Source organism: Herpailurus yagouaroundi, unplaced genomic scaffold (assembly GCF_014898765.1).
Source record: "Herpailurus yagouaroundi ecotype Mexico unplaced genomic scaffold, PumYag 141, whole genome shotgun sequence".
Taxonomy (NCBI): Eukaryota; Metazoa; Chordata; class Mammalia; order Carnivora; family Felidae; genus Herpailurus; species Herpailurus yagouaroundi.
Genome location: NW_024412396.1, coordinates 17227202 through 17253676, shown reverse-complemented (window position 1 = coordinate 17253676; position 26475 = coordinate 17227202). Strand labels below are relative to the sequence as shown.

At 37.5% G+C, this 26475-nt stretch overlaps 1 protein-coding gene across 15 annotated transcripts in view; it reads right to left on the bottom strand.

The window, feature by feature from the left end:
* The window catches only part of MIA2 (MIA SH3 domain ER export factor 2), a 111967-nt gene that overhangs the window by 39774 nt on the left and 45718 nt on the right, over positions 1-26475 (bottom strand). For 7 of the 15 annotated variants that reach the window (XM_040477001.1, XM_040477005.1, XM_040477011.1 and 4 more), the window contains 9 exons: positions 21819-21890; positions 19467-19493; positions 17116-17226; positions 16403-16474; positions 9808-9912; positions 4803-4925; positions 3180-3300; positions 1915-1961; positions 828-918 (listed from right to left, as the gene is read on the bottom strand). In XM_040477001.1, the coding sequence (XP_040332935.1) occupies positions 828-918; positions 1915-1961; positions 3180-3300; positions 4803-4925; positions 9808-9912; positions 16403-16474; positions 17116-17226; positions 19467-19493; positions 21819-21890 (769 nt within the window). Of the gene's footprint in view, positions 1-827; positions 919-1914; positions 1962-2463; positions 2473-3179; positions 3301-4802; positions 4926-9807; positions 9913-16402; positions 16475-17115; positions 17227-19466; positions 19494-21818; positions 21891-26475 lie in introns of all 15 variants that reach the window. The other 8 variants (XM_040477006.1, XM_040477004.1, XM_040477012.1 and 5 more) reach the window with 3 other exon arrangements.

The window sequence follows — 26475 nt, the reverse complement described above, 5'->3', positions numbered from 1 at the left end:
GACAGAGAGAGACAGAGCATGAACGGGGGAGGGGCAGAGAGAGAGGGAGACACAGAATCTGAAACAGGCTCCAGGCTCTGAGCCATCAGCCCAGAGCCCGACGCGGGGCTCGAACTCACGGACCGCGAGATCGTGACCTGGCTGAAGTCGGACGCTTAACCAACTGCGCCACCCAGGCGCCCCTCCACAGAAATTTTTAAATCTACATCAGAAGAAATCTGTCAACCTACGCTTTAAGCCATTGCCAAGAACTGTCACGTAACAGACATTACTGTTGAATATCATGTGGTAAAACTGGATCATAGGGATGATCTTATAAAAGTTAATAGTTTTAATTTACTACTTTTTAATATCTAAAACCATGTTACACATACAACACTGAAATTCAAAGGTAAGTAGAGTTTTACATGTTTTTTAAAATAATTTCATTAGTTAAGATTGGAGAGGGGTGCCTAGATGGCCCAGTCAGTTGAGCGTCTGACTTTTGGTTTTGGCTCAGGTCATGATCAGGTTTGTGGGGTCGAGCCATGAGTTGGGCTCTACACTGACACTGTGGAGCTTACTTCGGATTCTCTCCCTCTCTCTCTCAAAATACATAAATTAACTTTAAAAAATAAATAATTTCATTATTTTTATTTCATATGATATGGAAGAAACTGATAGGACTTTACCAACAACAAAAAACTTAGTACTAATTTTTCACAAATTAGAAATAAAAGTCAAAAAAACAATCAAATTGGACCTTTGCATAACTGATTCAATTAATAGTAACTTTCTGCAAAAGTACCTTTATTTAGAAAGACTTTAAAAGTATACAGATATCCTACCTGTAAGCTCTTCCTTTGTTTTATCTGCTTCAGATAATTGAATGTAAATTTGGTTTCTTTCTCCTTCTAAGGTTTTTAAAGATGCATTTAACTTTAGAGAACGGGAAAAGGAAAAAAACAACATTAATCAGTTATTCCAAAAAAGGAAAAACAAAAAATCTCAATATACCATTCCAACCTTTTAAAGTTCTATTACTTTGATAAAATGATCACCTAGAATGCAATAACCAACAATGCAGCTTCCATCTCGAAAAGTTAACAAAGTGATTAGTAGTCGTAAATGTCAAAAGAGAGGTAGAGAAGATCAGTGTCCTAACCTTAAAAAGTGGCTATTTTCATTCTATTTACCTTCAACCTGTAAGTTTTAATTAAAGTAACCTTCAAACTACAGTACCACAACTTCACATAGATCAGTAAAGATCAAGATACCACTACTATGATGCAAAAGAAAAGGGATAAACCAGAAGAAAATGGACCAAGCATTTACTTCTCAAATTCGGATATGGGGCAACAGGAATAGGAAAATACTAAGACCAGAGAAAGAAGAATGTTCAGACAGAAATATGAAAAAAAATATGCTAAACATTTTTTATTTATTCCTTATCTTAAAAAATTTGTGCAGACCTTAAAATTTTTTATTATGATAAATTCTAAAAATAACAATATGAATTTCTAAATTATTATAAAAAGAAAAAAGCAACTGATAAAGAAAATTCTGCTCACTTTGGAAAATCTGGAATCACTTCTATGGTAACTATAAAACAGACTTTTTAAAATAGTTACTAAGGACATATGGCTTTTTTTTTTTTTTTCCAACGTTTTTTATTTATTTTTGGGACAGAGAGAGACAGAGCATGAACGGGGGAGGGGCAGAGAGAGAGGGAGACACAGAATCGGAAACAGGCTCCAGGCTCCGAGCCATCAGCCCAGGGCCTGACGCGGGGCTCGAACTCAAGGACCGCAAGATCGTGACCTGGCTGAAGTCGGACGCTTAACCGACTGCGCCACCCAGGCGCCCCAGGACATATGGCTTTAATCCAAATTCTATTTCTTTTCTCTATCTTTATATTTATATAGTAATGCAAACCTTAGCAGCATGAATCAGTTTCTTCAAAGCTCCTTTTGGTTGATTATCTATAGTAAAAAATAAAAATAACATTAAATTGGGAAAATAGTGCCATGCCACAACAGACATCCAAATGATTTTACTAGTTCATGCAACTAGAGCCTTGTAATCTCTATTCTTGCTACAATAAAGAATTTGAAATAAGGCAGAATGGCCTTGGACATGCTCCCAAGAAGATAAACAAAAAAGCACTGCAAGTACCATAATATTGTCAAACAGATTCTTCACGACTCTCTCTAGAAACAAATTTGTAACAAGAATCTGGTATTCACCCAATACAGTCCACCGTCTCAACTATTCTTAGGATCCTTCAGCATATAAAATATAAGTGGAATTATACTCCAAATTAAAATAACAATAAACGAGCATGCATTTTCTATTACAAAAAGAATTGCTTCTTGCAACACAAAGCAGAAGTAAAAAAGTACAAACAGAACCAACCGTATGGGACTGTAATTTTCTTCCAAGCATTAATGCTATCATCAAAGAAAAATTTTTTAAAAATCATACCTTCTGTTCCTTAATACATGTGTTAATATGTAAGGGGTAGAGAGAGAAAAAAGAGAAAGGTCACAAAAGTCAGAACAGCTACCACAGGGAGAAACTAATGAAAGATGCACAAAACACTTCTGTACTCTTTTTGCAACTTCCAATGAATCTATAATCATGTCGACATAAAATTCTCTTTTCAAGTCAAAAGAATTGGTTTGAAAATACAGGGAGCAGCTACAGTGAACCTAACTCCTGCCTGAGTTTCCAGACCACAACCAGCAATGGTGATAACAATTTGGGGTGGCCAAGATTAAAGTACTGAGCCATCTAATTAATATAAAGTATCCTCAGGCATTCACCAGTATAACACTCATTTTTCAAACTACCCACCATCCACCCAATTAGCAGACATGGCAGGAAAAATAGGCCCTGAAATGATTATGATGCAATGTGAAAATTGCTATAATGAGGATTTGTACAACATATAAAAAGAACAGGAAGGAAAGAGGCTGTAAGTCTGTCTGAGGACATGGAGAAAGATTACTGAAAAAGCTATATCCCAACTGAAGCTTAACAATAAGGAACGGTGTGAGAGGGACAGAGTATTAGAGACAAATGGAGATGATGTGCCAAACGAGAATTGTATAAAGAACATGGTACACAAAGGAAACTAAAAGCAAATACAAGAGCTACTTATCATTTTTAGCAAAAGAGGATGAATCACGACTTCATACCCAACTGCATACCATTTTCTGATTCACTCTTCATTTCCAATTCCAAGTTATCATCATTTGTTAGGTCTTCTCCAAGCACAGCAGCCCAATCTTTCATCTTTATCAAACGTTCAGTCAGAGACTTGACATTTAGTAAAGAGAGAAAAACAGAGAAGGTAATAATGCCTTTTGCTAACTGATTTACAACTTCTGAATATGTAGTTATAGTTTAAAAATCAATCTACATAGATAACAGTACATGACCTCTTATTCACCAGCTGATATTGAGACATATACTCTGAAAAACTATAATATTTATTGACTATTAAACTCTGCAAGTTAAAAACCACACTTGGTTATTCCTAAATCAAATACGATACTGGATAATGGTCCATTTTTGCTAAATATACTGCCTGACTATAAAGTAACAAAATATTTACTATATTACATTCTTTCCATAACACAAATAACAGTAGCCATTAACCAAACAGTAAATTTTGTGTGAGGTCAAACACCTGCAAGTGAGGTACATGATATATAAAAAGAACACAGGCGAGCCTGGGTTCTATCATAAAATAGAACCTGAACTGGTACATTACAGGTTTTCCAACAGTACTTTTTTGATTTTCTTGAATAAAGAAAGAATTTTCATTGTAAATAATGAACTATGCCATATATTTCTGTGGAAGGACCCACCTAAAAACCCACTCTGCTCTGTAATTTCTACCCTTTGATCTGTCCCTCTTGAGAGTTCCAGGCAAAAATAACATGGCCTAAAGCTTTGAGTAGAGCTTGAGATTAGCATCTCATTCTTATTCTGCTTAGGAAGAATCTCAAGTTCTTTAGTAGAGTAAGTTTAGGGAAAAAATAAAAGAACATGCCAAATCATGAAAACAACTAAAGCTGGAATCTTCAAAAAATTCATAGCAACGTAAAGAGGATAAATGAATGGGTTTCAAGATGGCAATGTTCACTTCACTGCATAGATTACAGAATGTTAGTTTTATATCATATTACTTGATACTCACACCTGAGTATGTTTGCAGCTTGAAAGCATAAGATTTAAAAGAGAAGGCAGGAAAAAGGGCTAGAAAGGGCAAATAAGGAGTAAGGAAAAGTGAACAAATCCTAAAAGTAAAAATAAGTTACCATATTCTTATTAGAGTCAAGTTTCAATTAGACTTATTTTTTGAAAAGTATTTATCTCTGTGAGAGTACATACAATAGCTAATCTAGGTATTACAGATATTCAGCCAATACATATAACTTCATCTGTCCAATTTCTAAAATTCTTTCCAACCTCTTTTTATCAAAAGAAACAGATGGCAGTCTAAAAGACAAAGGTAAAATCCATTATTCTTTTTTCTCTTCACTCAATACCTAGTCTAAAATACAAAGGAAAGGACAAAAAGGACATACAGAATGTTGATATATAGACTACAAATCTAAAAGTCTTCAAGGAGCATTTGGGAGCAAGATGATAATATCAGTACAAATTAAAATGAATGCCCAAGAAGTACACACCCTCTAATTTGACCAAATAAATTATAAAAATAAAAGTTTCAAAAAACAAAAATTTTCAAATTTCAGAATTAGTATAACATTCTAGCTGCCTCAGTCACTAAAACCAGAAGGCCCATTTACCTTGATCTGATTTTCTTTATCATACAGAACTTGCTCTGCATATGCTTTGGACTCTTCAAATGTTATTTTCTGTTTATTAAGTTGACCCACTTGTTCTTTCCATTCTTCAGCTTCTTGTAAAAGCTAAAATTCAAACCCAACCAAGAAAAAAAAAAGCAACTTGTTATGTTTCATACTTAGGTGTGAATGAATTTATTTATATATATATATACATACACGACTTTTTTAAATTTTTTTTAACATTTATATATTTTTGAAAGACACAGAGAGAAGGAGCACTAGTGGGGAGAAGCAGAGAGAGAGAGAGGGAGACATAGAATCTGAAGCAGGCTCCAGGCTCTGAGTTGTCAGCACAAAGCCCAATGTGGAGCTCAAACCCACCAACTGTGAGATCATGACCTGAGCTGAAGTCGGACACTTAACCAACTGAGCCATTCAGGTGCCCATAGATATAACTTTAATAGATGTTATACGACACAATGTGTTGCTGAGAAGGGAAGGAGAGGGTTAGACAGGAGGAAAGAAGGGAAGGAAGCGTGGGGTCCTGTTTTCAAAGAACTTTCAAGAGGGGTAATGTAAAATAAGAGACACTTAAATATTGTTCAACTGATTTACATAATAAGTTTTATTAAATAAGAGGTTTTTTGAGACATACATATGTTAGATTTGGTCATTTCTTACCATCCCTTAAATAATATATAACATGCCATAACTTATTTGTACTAGAATTTGCTTTTTAAATCATGTGCCGTTTTGTAGTTAGGATAACTGAACTTCAAGAGATACCATTAATATGGAATACATCAAATTCTGCATAAACAATCTTTTACTTAGTATATACTTTTATAGAAAAAATTTTCTGAACATGATACAAAAGGGAAGGATCGATATAAAACACAGATTTGACTACATAACACTTAAAAACCTCACAAATCAAAAAATAACAAAATCTAAAAGCAAGTAACTAGAAAGGAACTCTTAAAAATATATGCGGCAAAGGATTAATAACCTTAAGATGCAAAGAGCTGTTAGAAGTCAAAAGAAAAATAAGAAAAAAAATGAATGAGCAAGCAATTCACAAAAGAAATGGCCCATAGAAATATAAAAGTCCAAATCTATTAAAACTTTAAAACTCTATTCTATCAAACAATAATTATTGGATTTCTCTGCAAAACTAAGGCATCTTTCCTAGCACAAGAAAACTAAACTTTTTCTATGCGTGTATAACACAATAAGAGAACACCAACAGATTAAAAAAAAATGAGGATTTTCTTGAAGAAAAAACTTTGAATCTGGTTATTACTGGACTCTAGTGAATGACTAAAGAAATTGCATACCCAGCATGCAGTCTTAAGAAGTTAGAGGAGTATATTAGAACATGGCATCAGTGAATGTAGGATAGTTTATTTTAAGAACTTGAGTGATTAAAAAGGAGTTAAATGAAAGTAGATGTAAAGAATAAGACAATCTAGGTGAAAATTTTTCAAAATAGAAAAGGTCAGTTTTGATTATAACAGCAAATTTAACACAGCATTTACAACCACTTTCTCCTGAAATCTACTAAGATAAGAATAAATTTACTAAAAGATTTGGGGGGGGGGGGAGGAAGAAGCATAAACCCACAAGAAAAAAGAAAACAGGTGATGAAGAAAAAGGTAATTCTAGAAGTGGAAAGCAGAAAGAGATATAAGTATAGTAAGAAATACAGCAGAGCAGACAAATCTGAAATCTACATAGAAGATGGGAAAGTCCAAATGTAAGTTGACTTAATACAACCCAAAATGCTTAGAATTTGGAGGCACCAATACTAGGGCTATAAGTAGGATTGAAAAGAGGAAGACTGAAAGTTTGTATAAAAAATGAAAAACAAAAAACAAAAAAACAAAAAGTCCCTGCACATACATACACATACATTTTGACTCTCCATCCATCCTTCCCACTCACCCATATCTCTCACATGCATGTGCGCACACACACGCACACACATATAAGTCTGGCAAAAGCCTAGAAGGTTATTTTCTGGAGAGGTGGAAAATGAAACTCTGGGACACTTGGCCCAGGTGAAAGTGTGAGTAAAATATTGAAAACATAAAAGGATAAAGTAAAAGCTGACTTACTGGATAGTGACACACCAACAACCCCCACCTGTCTTAGCTGCTTGCCACACTGTTGGCAAACAGGCTTATCCCTCTCAAACAGAAACTGTGGAGGAATTATCCCTGTGGAAAATGATCTTCAAATACCAACAACTGGGGATCTTCCAAGGAAACACCCTAGCCAGATTACCCTACAGAACAGCCTCCCAGTAACACACACTGAGCTTCCAATTAGATATGAAGAGCTTCACTATCAAATGAGCAGACTGCCATGAATCACCTAATAACTGACTTTAAAAAGAAACTTAGTGGGGTGCTTCGGTGGCTTAGTCGGTTAAGCATCTGACTTTGGCTCTGTCATGCTCTCACGGTCTGTAGATTCGAGCCCCGCATCGGGATCTGTGCTGACAGCTCAGGACCTGGAGCCTGCTTCGGATTCTGTCCCTCCCTTGCTCATACTGTCTCTCTCTCTCAAAAATAAGCAAACATTAAAAAAAAAAAAAAAAAAAAGAAACTCATAGATAAAAGACATAGACCAAAACAGAAAATAAAGGAATTCAAAGTAAACAAAACAACTCAGGGAACTGAAAAACACTTCAAAAAAGAAAATAATAATAATAACAATATCCTCAGCAAGCTAAGACACGGCATCCATAAATGAAAAAAAGGCATAAGCAAAACAGGGGCACCTGGGTGGCTCAGTTGTTAAATGTCTGACTTCGGCTCAGGTCATGATCTGGAGGCTCAGGAGTTCGAACCCCGCATCAGGCACAGTTCTGACAGCTCAGACCCTGGAGCCTGCTTCAGATTCTGTGTCTCCCTCTCTTTCTGCCCTTCCCCCCACTCGTGCTCTGTCTGTATCAAAAATAAATAAAAACAGGGGCGCCTGGGTGGCGCAGTCGGTTAAGCGTCCGACTTCAGCCAGGTCACGATCTCGCGGTCCGTGAGTTCGAGCCCTGCGTCAGGCTCTGGGCTGATGGCTCGGAGCCTGGAGCCTGTTTCCGATTCTGTGTCTCCCTCTCTCGCTGCCCCTCCCCCGTTCATGCTCTGTCTCTCTCTGTCCCAAAAATAAATAAATAAACGTTGGAAAAAAAAAATTCTCTTAAAAAAAAATTAATAAATAAAAACATTAAAAAAAAGAAAAGGCAAAAACAAAATAAAAAAGACCACTTACAATTGAAAAATATAGGAGAATAAGTCAACAAAACTTGCAAAGAAAGAAAACAAAGAGGACATCTTTTGGGGGTGGGGGCAGGGGAGAGTGCGTGCATGCACACATACAAGCAGGGGAGGAGCAGAGAGTAAAAGAGAGAGAGAGAGAGAGAGAGAGAGAGAGAGACAGAGTCTCAGGCAGACTCCACGCTCACTCAGCCTGAGCCTGACATGGGGCTCAATCCCAAGACCTTGGGGTCATGACGTGAGCCAAAATCAGAGTCAGACACTCAACCAACTGAGGCACCCACACAGCCCAAGAGGACATATTTAAATAACTACTATATAATCATACAAAAAATCCCAGAAAAAGCATGAAATAATTTCCCAGAACTGAATGAAAACCAAGAGTTTCCATATTAAGAGTATGAAAAAAGACTCACACATCATCATGACATTTCAGAGAACTAGAAACAAGGAAAGATATAAAAGCTTCCTGGGATGGAACAGGTGGCTGGCTCAGTCAGTCCGTCCATCCGACTCTTGATTTTGACGTAGGCCATGATCTCACAGTTTTGAGATTGAGCCCTATGTCAGGCTCCGAGTGGATTCTCTTTTCCTCTCTCTGCCTCTCTCAAAATAAATAAATATTTAAAATCTTTCAGGGAGGAAAAGAGCAGATCACAAAAAGATTCAGCAATCCAAATCTCATCTGACTTCTCAAAACCAATACTGGAAAGTGAAGACAATGGACCAATATCAAAATTTCAAGAAAAAAAACTTTTCCAATCCAGAAGATATCCAACCAAAATGTCAATAACCTTGAGAGAAGACATTCTTAGGCATGCAAAGTTTTTAAAAGTTACCTTTTATACCTATCTCTCAGGAAGCTAATCAAGAAAATTAACGACAAAAGAGCAAGTCTTAGATACAGGAAATAGAAGATCCAACACAGGAGAAAGACAAGGGAATAGATGGGAGTGAAGTGAAATCTCAGGACAACAGAATCATTAACAGACCTAGAGAAAAAGTTCCTATTGGACCAGGAGGATGGAAGGCCTCAGGAAGGATTGCTTCAAGAAAAAAATAAAATTAGTACATTAACAAAGCATTTGAATGCACAAAGTTATTCAGCATCTCCAGAAGACAGATCTCCATGGTATATAGGAAACAAAACTAACCCTAGAGCAAATAAAATTTTGGGTAAAACAGAACATGTAGTAAGAGCACATCACGTGGCTTAGCTACAACATTTAGAGAACTGTAAATAATGCAATCAAATGAAAAACTGTCCCATGGAAAAATTTTAACTGTATTGGGAGAATAGTGAGACAGTAAATATACGTGGGTGTGTGGGTGTATCTCTACATATGAAGAAGGAAGAAGCTAAATCCTCATTTGCTCTAACCACCAGAACTGCTTCTATCTTTAGGCCCCGGACCCATAGCTTCAATCATTCTCATGGATATTCGCTGCCTTCCTTCCCTCTGGCTTTAAGGAGTTGGTCCTAAATCCTATTTGCTGTGATTATTAAAATTTGCCCTGGCTCGTTTTCACTACTGGAGGAAAAAGGTAACAGGAGTATACACTTTTGCACCCTATATAAAAGACATATCAAAGGATATTCAGGAGACTGTCCTCCTTTCCTGCTTTCCGGGGAAAGCCTAATCTTGCCCCCAGGAAGGGTCAGTCATGAGTATGCCCAGAACATTTATAACTATGTAGTCACAGTTAAAGAGTCCCTACAGAGTACAAACCTGTTTCTGGCTTTCCTGAAGTTGGGAATTTTCACTCAAAGCATCTTTTATAGCTATCTTAAGTCGTTCTTCATTCATTTGAAATATTTTGAAGGTCGTTTTGGCCTAAGTAAAACACAACATATCAAGCTTATAGGAATTAATTTAATATTATAACTTTTTTATACATACTCCCTAAAACATGGAATTAAAGTAAAAAAAAAAACAAAACATGACAATATTAATAGGAAAGACAGTACAGGCTACCAGAAAAAAGGCTACCAGGGTCCAGTCAAGGCTCTGCCACTACCTTGCCATGTGACCTTGGACAAATGATTTAGCCTCTTTTAACCTTTTATGTGCTTTCTAGCAAATTTTGTTAACTTTTTATTATCTGCCTTTTTTTAAAATATGAAATTTATTGTCAAACTGGTTTCCATACAACACCCAGTGCTCATCCCAAAAGATGCCCCCCTCAATACCCATCACCCACCCTCCACTCCCTCCCACCCCCCATCAACCCTCAGTTTGTTCTCAGTTTTTAACAGTCTCTTATGTTTTGGCTCCCTCTCTCTCTAACCTCTTTTTTTTTTTTTTTTTTCTTCCCCTCTCCCATGGGTTCCTGTTAAGTTTCTCAGGATCCACATAAGAGTGAAACCATATGGTATCTGTCTTTCTCTGTATGGCTTATTTCACTTAGCATCACACTCTCCAGCTCCATCCACGTTGCTACAAAAGGCCATATCTCATTTTTTCTCATTGCCATGTAGTATTCCATTGTGTATATAAACCACAATTTCTTTATCCATTCATCAGTTGATGGACATTTAGGCTCTTTCCATAATTTGGCTATTGCTGACAGTGCTGCTATGAACATTGGGGTACAAGTGCCCCTATGCATCAGCACTCCTGTATCCCTTGGGTAAATTCCTAGCAGTGCAACTGCTGGGTCATAGGGCAGGTCTATTTTTGATTTTTTGAGGAACCTGCACACTGTTGTCCAGAGTGGCTGCACCAATTTGCATTCCCACCAACAGTGCAAGAGGGTTCCCGTTTCTCCACATCCTCTCCAGCATCTATAGTCTCCTGATTTGTTCATTTTGGCCACTCTGACTGGTGTGAGGTGATACCTGAGTGTGGTTTTGATTTGTATTTCCCTGATGAGGAGCGACGCTGAACATCTTTTCATGTGCCTATTGGCCATCCGGATGTCTTCTTTAGAGAAGTGTCTATTCATGTTTTCTGCCCATTTCTTCACTGGGTTATTTGCTTTTCGGGTGTGGAGTTTGGTGAGCTCTTTATAGATTTTGGACACTAGCCCTTTGTCCGATATGTCATTTGCAAATATCTTTTCCCATTCCGTTGGTTGCCTTTTAGTTTTGTTGACTGCTTCCTTTGCAGTGCAGAAGCTTTTATCTTCATGAGGTCCCAATAGTTCATTTTTGCTTTTAACTCCCTTGCCTTTGGGAATGTGTCGAGTAAGAAATTGCTGCGGCTGAGGTCAGAGAGGTTTTTTCCTGCTTTCTCCTCTAGGGTTTTGATGGTTTCCTGTCTCAAATTCAGGCCCTTTATCCATTTTGAGTTTGTTTTTGTGAATGGTGTGAGAAAGTGGTCTAGTTTCAACCTTCTGCATGTTGCTGTCCAGTTCTCCCAGCACCATTTGTTAAAGAGACTGTCTTTTTCCATTGGATGTTCTTTCCTGCTTTGTCAAAGATGAGTTGGCCATACGTTTGTGGGTCTAGTTCTGGGGTTTCTATTCTATTCCATTGGTCTATGTGTCTGTCTTTGTGCCAATACCATGCTGCTTGATGATTACAGCTTTGTAGTAGAGGCTAAAGTCCGGGATTGTGATGCCTCCTGCTTTGGTCTTCTTCAAAATTACTTTGGCTATTCGGGGCCTTTTGTGGTTCCATACAAATTTTAGGATTGCTTGTTCTAGCTTTGAGAAGAATGCTGGTGCAATTTTGATTGGGATTGCATTGAATGTGTAGATAGCTTTGGGTAGTATTGACATTTTAACAATATTTATTCTTCCAATCCATGAGCACGGAATGTTTTTCCATTTCTTTATATCTTCTTCAACTTCCTTCATAAGCTTTCTATAGTTTTCAGCATACAGATCTTTTACATCTTTGGATAGGTTTAACCCAAGGTATTTTATGCTTCTTGGTGCACTTGTGAATGGGATCAGTTTCTTTATTTGTCTTTCTGTTGCTCCATTATTAGTGTCTAAGAATGCAACTGATTCCTGTACATTGATTTTGTATCCTGCAACTTTGCTGAATTCACGTATCACTCCTAGCAGACTTTTGGTGGAGTCTATCAGATTTTCCATGTATAATACCATGTCATCTGCAAAAAGTGAAAATTGACTTCATCTTTGCCAATTTTGATGCCTTTGATTTCCTTTTGTTGTCTGATTGCTGATGCTAACACTTCCAACACTATGTTAAACAATAGCGGTGAGAGTGGACATCCCTGTCATGTTCGTGATATCAGGGAGAAAGCTCTCAGTTTTTCCCCACTGAGGATGATATTAGCTGTGGGCTTTACATAAATGGCTTTTATGATGTTTAAGTATGTTCCTTCTATCCCGACTTCCTCGAGGGTTTTTACTAAGAAGGGATGCTGAATTTGGTCAAATGCTTTTTCTGCATCGATTGACAGGATCATATGGTTCTTATCTTTTCTTTTATTAATGTGATGTATCACATTGATTGATTTGCAAATGTTGAACCACTCTGCAGCCCAGGAATGAATCCCACTTGATCATGGTGAATAATTCTTTTTATATGCTGTTGAATTCAATTTGCAAGTATCTTATTGATAATTTTTGCATCCATATTCATCAGGGATATTGGCCTGTAGTTCTCTTTTTTTTGCTGGGTCTCTGTCTCGTTTAGGAATCAAAGTAATGCTGGCTTCATAGAATGAGTCTTCATAGAATGAGGGAAGTTTTCCTTCCCTTTCTATTTTTTTGGAACAGGTTGAGAAGGATAGGTATTATCTCTGCTTTAAATGTCTGGTAGAATTCCCCAGAGAAGCCATCTGGTCCTGGACTCTTATTTGTTGGGAGATTTTGGATAACTGATTCAATTTCCTCACTGGTTATGGGTCTGTTCAAGTTTTCTATTTCTTCCTGTTTGAGTTCTGGAAGTGTGTGGGTGCTTAGGAATGTGTCCATTTCTTCCAGGTTGTCCAGTTTGTTGGCATATAATTTTTCGTAGTATTCCCTGATAATGGCTTGTGTTTCTGAGGGATTGGTTGTAGTAATTCCATTTTCATTCATGATTTTATCTATTTGGGTCATCTCCCTTTTCTTTTTGAGAAGCCTGGCTAGAGGTTTATCAATTTTGTTTATTTTTTCATAAAACCAACTCTTGGTTTCATTGATCTGCTCTACAGTTTTTGTAGATCCTATATTGTTTATTTCTGCTCTGATCTTTATTATTTCTCTTCTTCTGCTGGGTTTGGGGTGTCTTTGCTGTTCTGCTTCTATTTCCTTTAGGTGTGCTGTTAGATTTTGTATTTGGGATTTTTCTTGTTTCTTGAGATAGGCCTGGATTGCAATGTAGTTTCCTCTCAGGACTGCCTTCGCTGCATCCCAAAGCGTTTGGATTGTTGTATTTTCATTTTCATTTGTTTCCATATATTTTTAAATTTCTTCTCTAATTGCCTGGTTGACCCATTCATTCTTTAGTAGGGTGTTCTTTAACCTCCATGCTTTTGGAGGCTTTCCAGACTTTTTCCTGCGGTTGATTTCAAGCTTCATAGCATTGTGGTCTAAAAATGTGCATGGTATGATCTCAATTCTTTTATACTTATGAAGGGCTGTTTTTTGACTCAGTATGTGATCTATCTTGGAGAATGCTCCATGTGCACTTGAGAAGAAAGTATATTCTGTTGCTTTGGGATGCAGAGTTCTAAATATATCTGTCAAGTCCATCTGATCCAATGTATCATTCAGGGCCCTTGTTTCTTTATTGATCCTGTGTCTAGATGATCTATCCAATGTTGTAAGTGGAGTACTAAAGTCCACATTCTTATCAATAAGGTTGCTTACGTTTGTGATTGTTTTATATATTTGGGGGCTCCCATATTCGGCACACAGACATTTATCATTGTTAGCTCTTCCTGATGGATAGACCCTGTAATTATTATATAATGCCCTTCTTCATCTCTTGTTACAGCCTTTAAAGTCTAGTTTGTCTGATATGAGTATGGCTACTCCAGCTTTCTTTTGACTTCCAGTAGCATGATAGATAGTTCTCCATTCCCTCACTTTCAATATGAAGGTGTCCTCAGGTCTAAAATGAGTCTCTTGTAGACAACAATAGATGGATCTTGTTTTTTTATCCATTCTGATATCCTATGTCTTCTGGTTGGAGCATTTAGTCCATTTGCATTCAGTGTTATTATTGAAAGATATGGGTTTAGAGTCATTGTGATGTCTGTAGGTTTCATGCTTGTAGTGATGTCTCTGGTATTTTGTGGTCCTTGCAACATTTCACTCACAGAATCCCCCTTAGGATCTCTTGTAGGGCTGGTTTAGTGGTGATAAATTCCTTCAGTTTGTGTTTGGGAAGACCTTTATCTCTCCTTCTATTCTAAATGACAGACTTGCTGGATAAAGGATTCTCAGCTGCAATTTTTTCCGTTTATCACATTGAAGATTTCCTGCCATTCCTTTCTGGCCTGCGAAGTTTCAGTAGATAGGTCTCTCATTAATCTTATCGGTCTCCCTTTATGTGTTAGAGCATGTTTATCCCTCACTGCTTTCAGAAATTTCTCTTTATCCTTGTATTTTGCCAGTTTCACTATGATATGTCGTGCAGAAGATAGATTCAAGTTACATCTGAAGGGAGTTCTCTGTGCCTCTTGGATTTCAATGCCTTTTTCCTTTCCCAGATCAGGGAAGTTCTCAGCTATGATTTGTTCAAGTACACCTTCAGCCCCTTTCTCTCTCTTCCTCCTCTGGAATCCCTATTATACGGATATTGTTGTGTTTCATCACATCACTTAGTTCTCTAATTCTCCCCTCATACTCCTGGATTTTTTTTTTATCTCTTTTTCTCAGCTTCCTCTTTTTCCATAATTTTATCTTCTAATTCACCTATTCTCTCCTCTTCAATCCGAGCTATGGTCGCCTCCATTTTATTTTGCACCTCATTTATAGCAATTTTTAGCTCCTCCTCCTCCTGTTTCTTAGTCCCTTGATCTCTGTAGCATCAGATTCTCTGCTGTCCTCTATACTTTTTTCAAGCCCAGAGATTAATTTTATGACTATTATTTTAAATTCATGTTCCATTATATTGCTTAAATCATTTTTGATCAATTCGTTAGCTGTTGCTACTTCCTGGAGTTTCTTTTGAGGAGCATTGTTCCATTTCATCATCTTGGGTAGTCCTTGAGGTAGCTCCAAACTGCAGGGCACCTCCCCTGTGCTGTCCGGAGAAAGCTGTGTTGGTGGGCAGGGCCACAGTCAGACCCGATGTCTGCCCCCAGGCCGCCGCTGGGGCCACAGTCAGACTGGTGTGTACCTTATCTTCCCCTCATCCAGGGGCAGGACCCACTGTGGAGTGGTGTGGCCCCTGTCTGGGCTGCCTGCATACTGCCAGGCTTGTGATGCTGCTTTGATGGGATATGGCATATTAGCCGGGGTGGATCCACAAGGTGCACAGGGCGGGAGGGGCAGGCTTGGCTCGCTTTGCAGTTGTTGTCCCCTGTGGGAGGGGCCCTGCGGCACCAGGAGGGAGGCAGACCCAATGGAGGGATGGATCCACAGAAGCACAGGGTTGGGAGTTTGCGCTGTGCAAGCAAGTTCAGTGATGGGAACTGTTTCCCTTTGGAATTTCGGCTGGGGGATGGGAGAGGGAGATGGCGCTTCCCAGAGCTTTTGTTCCCCAGCCGAGCTGAACTCTGTCTTCCAGGGCTCAGCAGCTCTCTCTCCCGGCGTTGTCCTGCCCTCCCCGCTCTCTGAGAGCAGAGCTGTTGACTATTAACATTCCAGATGTTAAGTCCCACTGGCTGTCAGAACTCACTCTGTCCAGCCCCTCTGCTTTTGCAAGCCAGACTTGGGAGCTCTGCCTTGCCGGACGGACTCCCCCTCCACTGCCCCGACTCCCTCTTGCCAGTCCATGTAGCATGCACTGCCTCTCCGACCTTCCTACCCTCTCCCTGGGCCTCTAGTCTACGCTTGGCTCCAGAGAGTCCATTCTGCCAGTCTTCTGGCAGTTTTCTGGGTTATTTAGGCAGATGTGGGTGGAATCTAAGTGGTCAGCATGACGTGGTGAGCCCAGCATCCTCCTACGCTGCCATCTTCCTTGTCTATCTATTATCTGCCTCTCTTCACAGAATTTAAACTTATTGAGAGCTTTTCTATTTTATCCACTAATGGTAAGTGCCAAGCACTTTCAACGGTGGTACACAGCAAGAGCTCAATAAATACTTGTCAAATAAAATAAAATGAAGTTTCCTAAAGTACCTTCAATAAAAGAACTATATCTATGACACCTATATCTCAAATTCTAGTATTATATCTCTTTCTTGAATCATAAAATAATTAAATTAAAATGATTTTCAAAAGCAACAGACCTTCTAAACTAATTCAACTTACTTCAGCCACTTGTGATTTGAGAGATTTTGATTCATCCTCTAGAGACTGTATCCTTTTTGAAATATCCACCATCTGGAAAGACAGTATCAATCTATAAACAAGTATTCACTAAGTTTTTTTGGTTTCCAAGAGGCCATATATCTTAGATATATTGTTATCCTAACACTTTCACTCAAAAAATGCGGACTTAAAATTAAGAAAACTTGTCAGTCATATGCTTAAAGGGATTTTATATGAAAGTTAGACAACAGTAATTCATTTCATGTTTACTCTTCATAACATTTAAGTTCTATAGGCTCAAGATAAATCCCCTAACATCACATCTTACTAAATAATCTCACACACATCTAGATCTTCCTTACCACAGATTTTAAAATAACAAATAAAGGAAAGTTAAAATGTTTTCAAAATGACTTATGAACAATAAAAAAATCCACTAAGTATGTGATAATTCAACTTTATTTATGTAAGCTACTTCCATAGTACACATAGAAAATTTCTGTAAGAATACGCAAGAAACTTAACATGGTAACGGTAACCTGTAACAAATAAAAAAGCTACTGGATCTGGAAATTTTTACTCTCCCCTTAACAGCCTTCTGTATTTTTTTGGATTTTTTAGAGTACATATAATACTTTAACTGATAGCTATTAAGTTTTTTAAATTCAATAAATTTCCTTTTCCTGCAGTCTCCTCAAACACAAATACCTTACCAATTCATCTTGTTCAGAATGCTTAGATTTCTCTTCTTTTAATTGGTTTTCCAGAAAAAGTATTTCATCCTCAAGTTCAGATTTAGAGCTGTTCAGCTTTTCATAGACTGCCTAAAAGAGAAAACCAACTTTGTAAGATAGACATAGGATTTTTTGGTTATGATAAAGCGATGAGTATAATCAAATACATATATTTCAAATTAAATATATTTCATTTACATATTAGTTCATTTTTATAATATTTAAATGACAGCAATACTAGCAGAGGTCAGCAAACTTTTTCTATAAAAAGCCAGTGAGTAAATATTTTAGGCCTGTAGGCCATGTAGTCTCGGTCCCAACAACCCAACTCTGAGCATGTAGTGAGAAAGCAAAGACATTATGTAAATAAATGAGCATAACTGTGTTCCAATAACATTTATTTACAGGGGCACCTGGGTGACTCAGTCGGTTAAGTGTCCGACTCTTGATTTCAGGTCAGGTCATGATTTCATGGTCGTGAGATGGAGCCCCATGTCAGGCTCCACACTGGGCATGGAGCCTGCTTAAGATTCTCTCTCCCTCCCCCTCTGCCACTCGTGCACTTGCATGTACTCTCTCTCTCTAAAAAAAAAAAAAAAAAAATTTTTTAATTTTATTTACAAAAAAGTAGAGAAACCAAACAATCTGATTAAAAATGGCAGAGGACCTACATAGACATTTTTCCAAAGAGGACACGTAGGTGGCCAACAAAGAAATGAAAAGATCCCCAACATCACTGATCATAAGGGAAATGCAAATCAAAACTACAATGAGGTATCATCTCACACCTGTAAAAATGGCTAAAATCAAAAAGACAAAAAATAACAAGTGTTGGCAAGGATACGGAGAAAAAGGAACCCTTGTGCACTGTTGCTGGGAATGTAAACTGGTACAGCCACTGTGGAAAACGGTATAGAGATGTCTCAAAAAGTTAAAAGCAGAAATACTATATGATCCAATAATTCTACTGCTGAGTATTTATTCAAAGAAAACTAAAAGACTAATTCAAAAAGATATACACAGGGGCGCCTGGGTGGCGCAGTCGGTTAAGCGTCCGACTTCAGCCAGGTCACGATCTCGCGGTCCGTGAGTTCGAGCCCCGCATCGGGCTCTGGGCTGGTGGCTCGGAGCCTGGAGCCTGTTTCCGATTCTGTGTCTCCCTCTCTCTCTGCCCCTCCCCCGTTCATGCTCTGTCTCTCTCTGTCCCAAAAAAATAAATAAAAACGTTGAAAAAAAAAAAATTCAAAAAGATATACACACCCATATGTTTATTGCACCCTTATTTACAATAGCCAAAATATGGAAGCAACATTAAGTGTCCATCAACGGATGAATGAATAAAGAAGATGTGGTATATATACAAAATGGAATATCATATATCCATAAAAAAGGAAGAGACCTTGCCATTTGTGACAACGTAAATGGACCTAGAGATATTATGCTAAGTGGAATAAGTCACACTGAAAAAGACTAATACCAAATGATTTCATTCATATGTGGAATCTAAAAAACAAAACAGGGGCGCCTGGGTGGCTCGGTCAGTTGAGCGTCCGACTTCGGCTCAGGTCATGATCTCATGGTCCGTGAGTTCGAGCCCTGCATCGGGCTCTGTGCTGACAGCTCAGAGCCTGGAGCCTGTTTCGGATTCTGTGTCTCCCTCTCTCTCTGCCCCTCCCCTGTTCATGCTCTGTCTCTCTCTGTCTCAAAAATAAATAAACATTAAAAAAAATGAAAAAATAAAAAAATAAAAAATAAAAAAAACACAAATAAACAAAAAGCAGAATCAGATCTATAAAATCGGAGAACAGACTGATGGTTGCCACAGGAAAGGCAGTGGGGAGATAAGCAAAATGGGTGAAAGGGAGTAGGAGATACAGATTTACAGTTATGGAACGAATAAATCATGGCAATAAGAGGTATAGCACAGAAAATATAGTCGAGACTGTAATAGCATTGTAAGGTGACAGATGGTAGTTGTACCTGTGATGAGCATAGCATTAAAGTATAGTGATAATGAATCACGATGTTGTAACATTTGTGTCAACTACACTCAAATAAAAAAACTAAAAAACAAAAATAAAAGAGAACAGGTACAGAACCCAGAATATACTTTGCCAACCTCTGCTCTAAAGCATTTTATAAAGGAAAAAATGAGAAGTCTGATTTAATATAATTAAAGATATAATAAAAAATAAACTAAAAAATTATTCAAGATTGCTTCATAGTAATATTCTGAATTGAATTATGACATATTTTCTGGGACTTTTTAATTTTAAATGATTAATCACTGAATTATTCCAATTTGATTTTAAACACTGTAACAAACATACCTCTGATATTTGTGATCCTTCAACAAACTTGTTTAAAAAAAAAAACCAAAAGATTCAAAGAATTTAATGGAAGCCAAGAAAAAAGAAAGAACAAGTACGTACTATATTATAATAGTTAAAACACTTATTTCTATATATTTTCCCAAATTTGGTTACTTGATTATATGAATTCCCAGATTTGAGTCAAAATTAGTCTATTGTTTCGATTTTATCTACCAATTCAACCATGAAATTTTTGTAATTCTATCACATATAGTTTATGCTCAATTACATTTACCAATTTTAAAAATAAACACTACATGGTTCTTCAAATTACTAAAATCAGACAAAAACTTCCAAAATGTTCATTTTAATTTTACTGCTAGATCATGTAAATTCAATGCCTTAAAAATAAATTGGTGTGTTTTATTTTACCCACAATACTACCAAACTTGAATAAATGCTTTTGCTGTCCAGTTTTTGCTCTTCTGTTAGCCGGCTAAATTCCTTATACAGTTCCTTTTTTTTTTTTTAATCAAACTAGTAAGTTACTACTGGAACAGTAGTTAAAACAGGTCAATAAATAAAATAATTTCAACATGTTCTTGAGGATATCAATAGGTAACAAATGAAGAAGGAAAAGATTAAGAAATATATTTCATTTGGAATTCTATTGATAACTTCCTTTGGACTCTACTAGTTAATTCTGAAACATGACCTATAGACTTTTTTAGTTTTTATTTTAATTCCAGTGAGTTAACATCCACTGTTATACTTATAGACTTTCTGATGATTTTGGACATCAGTGATTCATAACAGCCAAGCTGCACTAACTACATATGTACACCAAAGGTACTAAGTCCATTGTTTTCTACTTTATTTTAGTATGCTTTTTACAACACTTCCAACTCTAACCAGTAATAAGACACTCCTATTATTTACCTTAATTTGTTGCAGCTTAGCTAAATGACAAATTTTTAGTATTTCCCTTCTTACTACTGGCCAAATCATACCTGGCTCAGGAGAGCTGACTATACATATCTCTTCCAAACTCCACATTCAGTAACATCATGTTGGTACCTTGAAACTGGGAATATTTACACAATCGAACCCAGCAAATGCTACAAATAAGGACTCTGGCTTTTCAGAGAGCCAGCTGTTAAACATTTACCAGAACATCACTGCTTAAAGCTTTGGTCTAGGGGGCCCTGAGTGGCTTAGTCAGTTTAGCATCCACCTCAACTCTTGACTTGGGCTAGGTCAGGATCTCACGATTTGTGGGTTCAAGACTCACGTCTCTGCGCTGACAATGCAGAGCCTGCTTGGGATTCAATCTCTCCTTCTCTCTGCTCCTCCCCTGCTCGCACATCCTCTCTCTCTCAAAAATAAACATTAAAAAAAAGACAAAAAAACTTTGGCCTAATTCTAGTCAGCTCTTGATACACTGGGAATGAAGTAAAGGCAAGTACTACCATAATTTACATAATTTATTGCCAGCTACTCCTAAATTTATGAAAACAAATCCTATTTTTCCTTTCTAGAGAAAACTGGGTCAAAAAAAGGGACGGTTACCTTAATATATTTCTCAAGAATGAAGAATAAAGAGCTTTTATATGGCCTTAGATTCTAGTAAACTGGTAAACTGAATATGCCTCACTCAAAACAAGTTAGCAAGAGAGCTCAAATTTTTAAATATTTTATTAAAAATTTATAAAATTAGGGGCGCCTGGGTGGCACAGTCGGTTAAGCGTCCGACTTCAGCCAGGTCACGATCTCGCGGTCCGTGAGTTCGAGCCCTGCATCAGGCTCTAGGCTGATGGCTCAGAGCCTGGAGCCTGTTTCCGATTCTGTGTCTCCCTCTCTCTCTGCTCCTCCCCCGTTCATGCTCTGTCTCTCTCTGTCCCAAAAATAAATAAACGTTGAAAAAATTTATAAAATTAAATATTTATAAAATATTTAATTAATAGTTTAAAATATTTTATACTAATGTTCTATTTCTTATAGTTAATGTTTTATTTAAGTTTTAACATCTAGAAATGCTCTTACACATTTAACATAGTTTTGAGAAGATACACTGTTCTTGAAATTTGTTATTCAGCAAGAATCTTTCTCCCAGCTTTTTTTTTTTAATGTTTATTTATTTATTTTAAAGAGAGAGAAAGAGCATGCATAGGCAAGCAGAGGAAGGGCAGACAGAAGGAGAGAATCCCAAGCAAGCTCCATACTGACATAGCAGAGCTCGATGCAGGGCTCAGACTCACGAACCATCAAGTCATGGCCTGAGCCAAAATCAAGAGTCGGCCGCTTAACTGACTGAGGCACCCAGGTGCCCCACCCCCATCTTTTATAATTATATGTATTATTTGTTTTTACCTCCAAACTTTGCGCTTCTGTTGACTCCTTCTCAAAGCTGGCATCCTTCAAAGATGATTCTAAGCCTTCATACTGAAAGAAAGCAACACTGTAAGGAAAAGCTCTATAAATTTTATTCCATATTTATCTGAATAGGCATCTAAGAAGCAGACAAAATCCACTTCCACGTGTATGTTAAATTTACTTCAATTTACTTAGCTTTAAGTTCTTCAAATATGACCACTATAATAGAGACTGGGCAGCTAACACACTGGCTTGAACAACAAATGACAGAACTTCACCCTTAAAACTAAGAGAACTGTCCCAAGTCCCTATTCACTGAAGAGAAACTAACTCAAACTGGCCATCAAAATTTTCACTTGTAGTTCAAATCATACAACAAATAAAGTAGGCAATATTAAATCTTTAAAGGTGCAAAATAAGGAAAATGAAAAATACAATGAGATAAGATTTGGCAAAATGCACTATTTCAATGCTTTAAAAAAAAGGTGATTAAATAGAAGATTAGGCTATTTGGACCAACCTTCCACACTAAGAACAAAAGATGGTCGAAAACAAAACACAACAAAACAAAAACAACAGGACATGTCTGAAGGCCTTGGAGAGCAAACCAAATAGTGAGAATTTATGATAGAACAGGGTATCCTCAGAGAACCAAGTCCAACATTTGACAATTCTTTCTCCCTGCCCAAAAGCAGAGGATGATAGGACAAGAAACCCAGCAGAGATTTTAGTAGAAGTGGGGACCTGAGAGGGAAAAACTTGGGAGTTTAAGACCTAATGAATAGGATGAGCCACAAAGCTCAGGTTTTATGATGGGGCTCTGTGGTAGGCTGAAAAAAGACCTCTCCAAATTCTGTCCTAATCCCCAAAATTTCCAGATGTGATTAAGTTAAGGATCTTCAGATGGGGCAAATATACAGGATTATCTTGGTGGACCCAACATAATCCCAAGAGTCCTTAGAAGAGGGAGGTAAGAGGATCAAAGTTAGGAGAAGAGACAATGGGAAGATGGAAACAGAGACTGGAGCAATATAGCTAAGAGCCAAGGAATATGGACAGCCTCTAGAAGGTGAAAGAGGCAAGGAAAAGATTCTCTCCTGGTGCCTCCAAAAGGAAAGAGATCTGCTGACACCTTCATTTTAGTTTTATATAAGACTGGTTTTAGATGTATGACCTCCAATGCTATAAGAAAATAAGCCTGTGTTACTTTATGTTACTAAGTTTGTGATAATTTGGTACAGCAGCAATGCAAAACTAATACCAACCCACACTGGCTATCTTATAAGAAAGTCTAAACCAGAAACAGACCAATCCCTTGAAATGAGGCCAAATTTCCAAACATTTTAATCTGTAATTAAAGTAATCTACGATTTGTAATGTTTCAGCCTAGCTGCCTATGAGAAGCAACAGCAAATCCTCACTACAGAAACATCACCCACAACTTCAAATTTTTCTCTACAAATAACCTGGCATTGACCAACACAAGATTTGACTAAGAACCAAGAGAAAAAATGAGCAAGAGAAACAGACTCTTGAGGGATGCAAATAATAGAGTTTTCATTAAAATAAGTAAGTTTGGGGCACCTGGGTGGCTCAGTGGGTTAAGCCTCTGAATTTGGCTCAGGTCATGATTTCACATTTGTGGGTTTGAGCCCTTCATCTAACAGCTCAGAGCCTGAAGCCTGCTTTGGATTCTGTGTCTCCTTCTCTCTCTCTGCCCCTCCCCTGCTTGTGTTCTATCTCTCTCTCTCAAAAAATAAAATAAAAAAATGTTTAAAAAAATTTTTTTTAATTTTAAAAAAATGTAAAATCTTAAAAAAGAAAAAAATTCCAGCTAATCCATTTGCAGAAATTGCAAGCTGATCCCAAAATTCACAGAAAATGTAAAGGACTCGGTGAGAATAGTCAAAATGATCTTGAAAAAAAAAGGAACAAAGTTAGAAGACTTACACTTCCCAACTTCAAACCTTTCGACAAAACTACACTAATCAAGACAGTGTGGACTTGGTATAAAGATAGACATAACAGATCAATGAAATTGACTGAAGGGTCGAAACTTCACAACTTTAGTCAATTGATTTTCAACAAGTTACCAAGATAATTCAGTGCAGAAAGAACAGTCCTTTCAACAAATAATGCTAGGAAAAACTGGATATCCACATGCCAAAGAATGAAGCTGGACCCCTACCTAATATAATTTACAAAAATTAATTCCAAACAAATAAAAACCTAAACATAAGAACTAATCCCATAAAACTTTTAGAAGGAAATATAGGTGCAAATCTTTGTGAGTTGTTTTAGGCAATGGTTTCTTAGATATGACACCAAAAAAAGTATAACCAACAAAAAAAAAGTAGATAAACTGAGCATCATCAAAATTAAAAACATTTGGGGCCACTGGGTGGTTCAGTCAGTTAAGCATCCAACTCTTGGTTTTGGCTCAGGTCCTGATCTCCTGGGTTCAGGGCTCAGGTCCCACATTAGGATCCATGGTGACAATGCAGTTTGCTTGGGATCCTCTCTCTCCCTCTCCCTCTCCCTCTACCCCTGCCCCGCTTGTGCTCATGCATGAGCACATTCTCTCTCTCAAAACAATAAATAAAACTTTAAAATAATAAAAAAAATTGAAAACATTTATGTTTCAGGAGCACCTGGGTGGCTCAGTTGGTTAAGCTTCCGATTTCAGCTCAAGTCATGATCTCACAGTTCATGAGTTTGAGCCCCATGTCAGGCTCTACTGACAGCTTAGAGCCTGGAGCCTGCTTCAGATTTTGTGTGTCCCTCTCTCTCTGCCCCTCCCTACTCACACTCTCTCTCTCTCTCTCTCAAAAATAAATTAAATAAAATTAATTTATTAAAATAAACATTTAAAAAAATTTTTAATAAAAAAAATTTATGCTTCAAAGATACCACCAAGAGAGTGAAGAGACAACCCACAGAAATGAGAGAAAATACTTGCAAATCACATAATCTAATGAGAATTTCACATCTGTAATATACAAAGTTACAACTTGATAGTAAGATGAAAGACCAATTTAAAAATAGGCAAAGGAACTGCAGAGACATTTCTCAAGAAAAGATAAACAGTCAATGAGCACATGAAAAGATAAGTGCTCCTCATAATTAGCCATCAGAGAAATGCAAATTAAAATCACAGTGAGATACAGCTTCATACTCACTAGGATGGCTAAAATCAAAAAGACAGATAGTAACAAGTGTTTGGAAAGATGTGGAGAAACTAGAACACTCACAAACTTGTGGTAGGAATATAAACTGGTATAGCCACTATAGAAAACAATTTGGCAGTTCCTAAAAAGTTAAACACATATCCATCAATTGCACTCATAGGAATATACACCAAAGAATTGAAAACACATATTCACATAACACTTGTACACAAATGTCCATAGCACCATCACTTGTAGCAGCCAAAAACAGAATAACCCAACTGACAAACACATATATAAATTGTGGCAAAGAAGAGTATTTGGCAAAAAAAAAAAAAAAGTACTGATTCATACTACAACATGGATGAACCTTGAAAACATAATGTAAGTGAAAAAAGCCAGTCACAAAGGACTATATATTATATGATTCTATTTATGTGAAACGTCCAGAATAGGTGAATCTAATGTTTATTTTTTTTTTTTGAGAGAGAGACAAACAGACAGAGACAGAGAGAGAATGAGTGGAGGAGGGGCAGAGAGAGGGAGACACAGAATCCAAAGCAGGCTCCAGGCTCTGAGCTGTCAGCAAAGAGCCCGATGTGGGACTCGAAGTCACAAACTGTGAGACCATGGCCTGAGCTCAAGAAGGACATTTAAACAGACTGAGCCACCCAAGTGCCCCAGAACCGGCAAATCTATACACAACATGGATGAAACTTGAAAACATTTTACTAAGTGAAAAAAAAAACCGGACACAAAGAACCACATGTTGTATGATTCCATTTATGTGAAATGGAACACAGAGCAAACAAAGTTATAGAAAAAAAAAAAAGGTAGATAAGTTGTCTAGGACTTGGGAGTAGGGGAAACTGGGTGAAGGGTGATAACTAAGGGCTACAGGGCCTCTTTGGGGGTAATAAAAATGTACAAAAATTATGGCAATGGATGAACAGCTGTAAATATACTAAAAGCCAGTCATTTGTATACTTTAAATGGCTGAACTGCATAGTGGGTAAATTATATTACAGCAAAGCTGTTAAGAAAAAGCTATATTGGGGCGCCTGGGTGGCGCAGTCGGTTAAGCGTCCGACTTCAGCCAGGTCACGATCTCGCGGTCCATGAGTTCGAGCCCCGCGTCGGGCTCTGGGCTGATGGCTCAGAGCCTGGAGCCTGTTTCCGATTCTGTGTCTCCCTCTCTCTCTGCCCCTCGCCCGTTCATGCTCTGTCTCTCTCTGTCCCAAAAATAAATAAACGTTGAAAAAAAAAAAAAAGAAAAAAGAAAAAGCTATACTATCGGGCTGCCTGAGTGGCTCAGTTGGTTGAGTGTCTGACTCTTGATTTCAGCTCAGGTCATGATCCCAGGGTGTAAGACCAAGCCCTGCCTCGGGCTCCATGCTTAGTTCTCAGCATAGAGGCTGCTTAGGATTTTCTCTTCTCCCTCTGTTCTTCTCACCCACTTGCGTGTTCTCTCTCTCTAAAATTTTTTT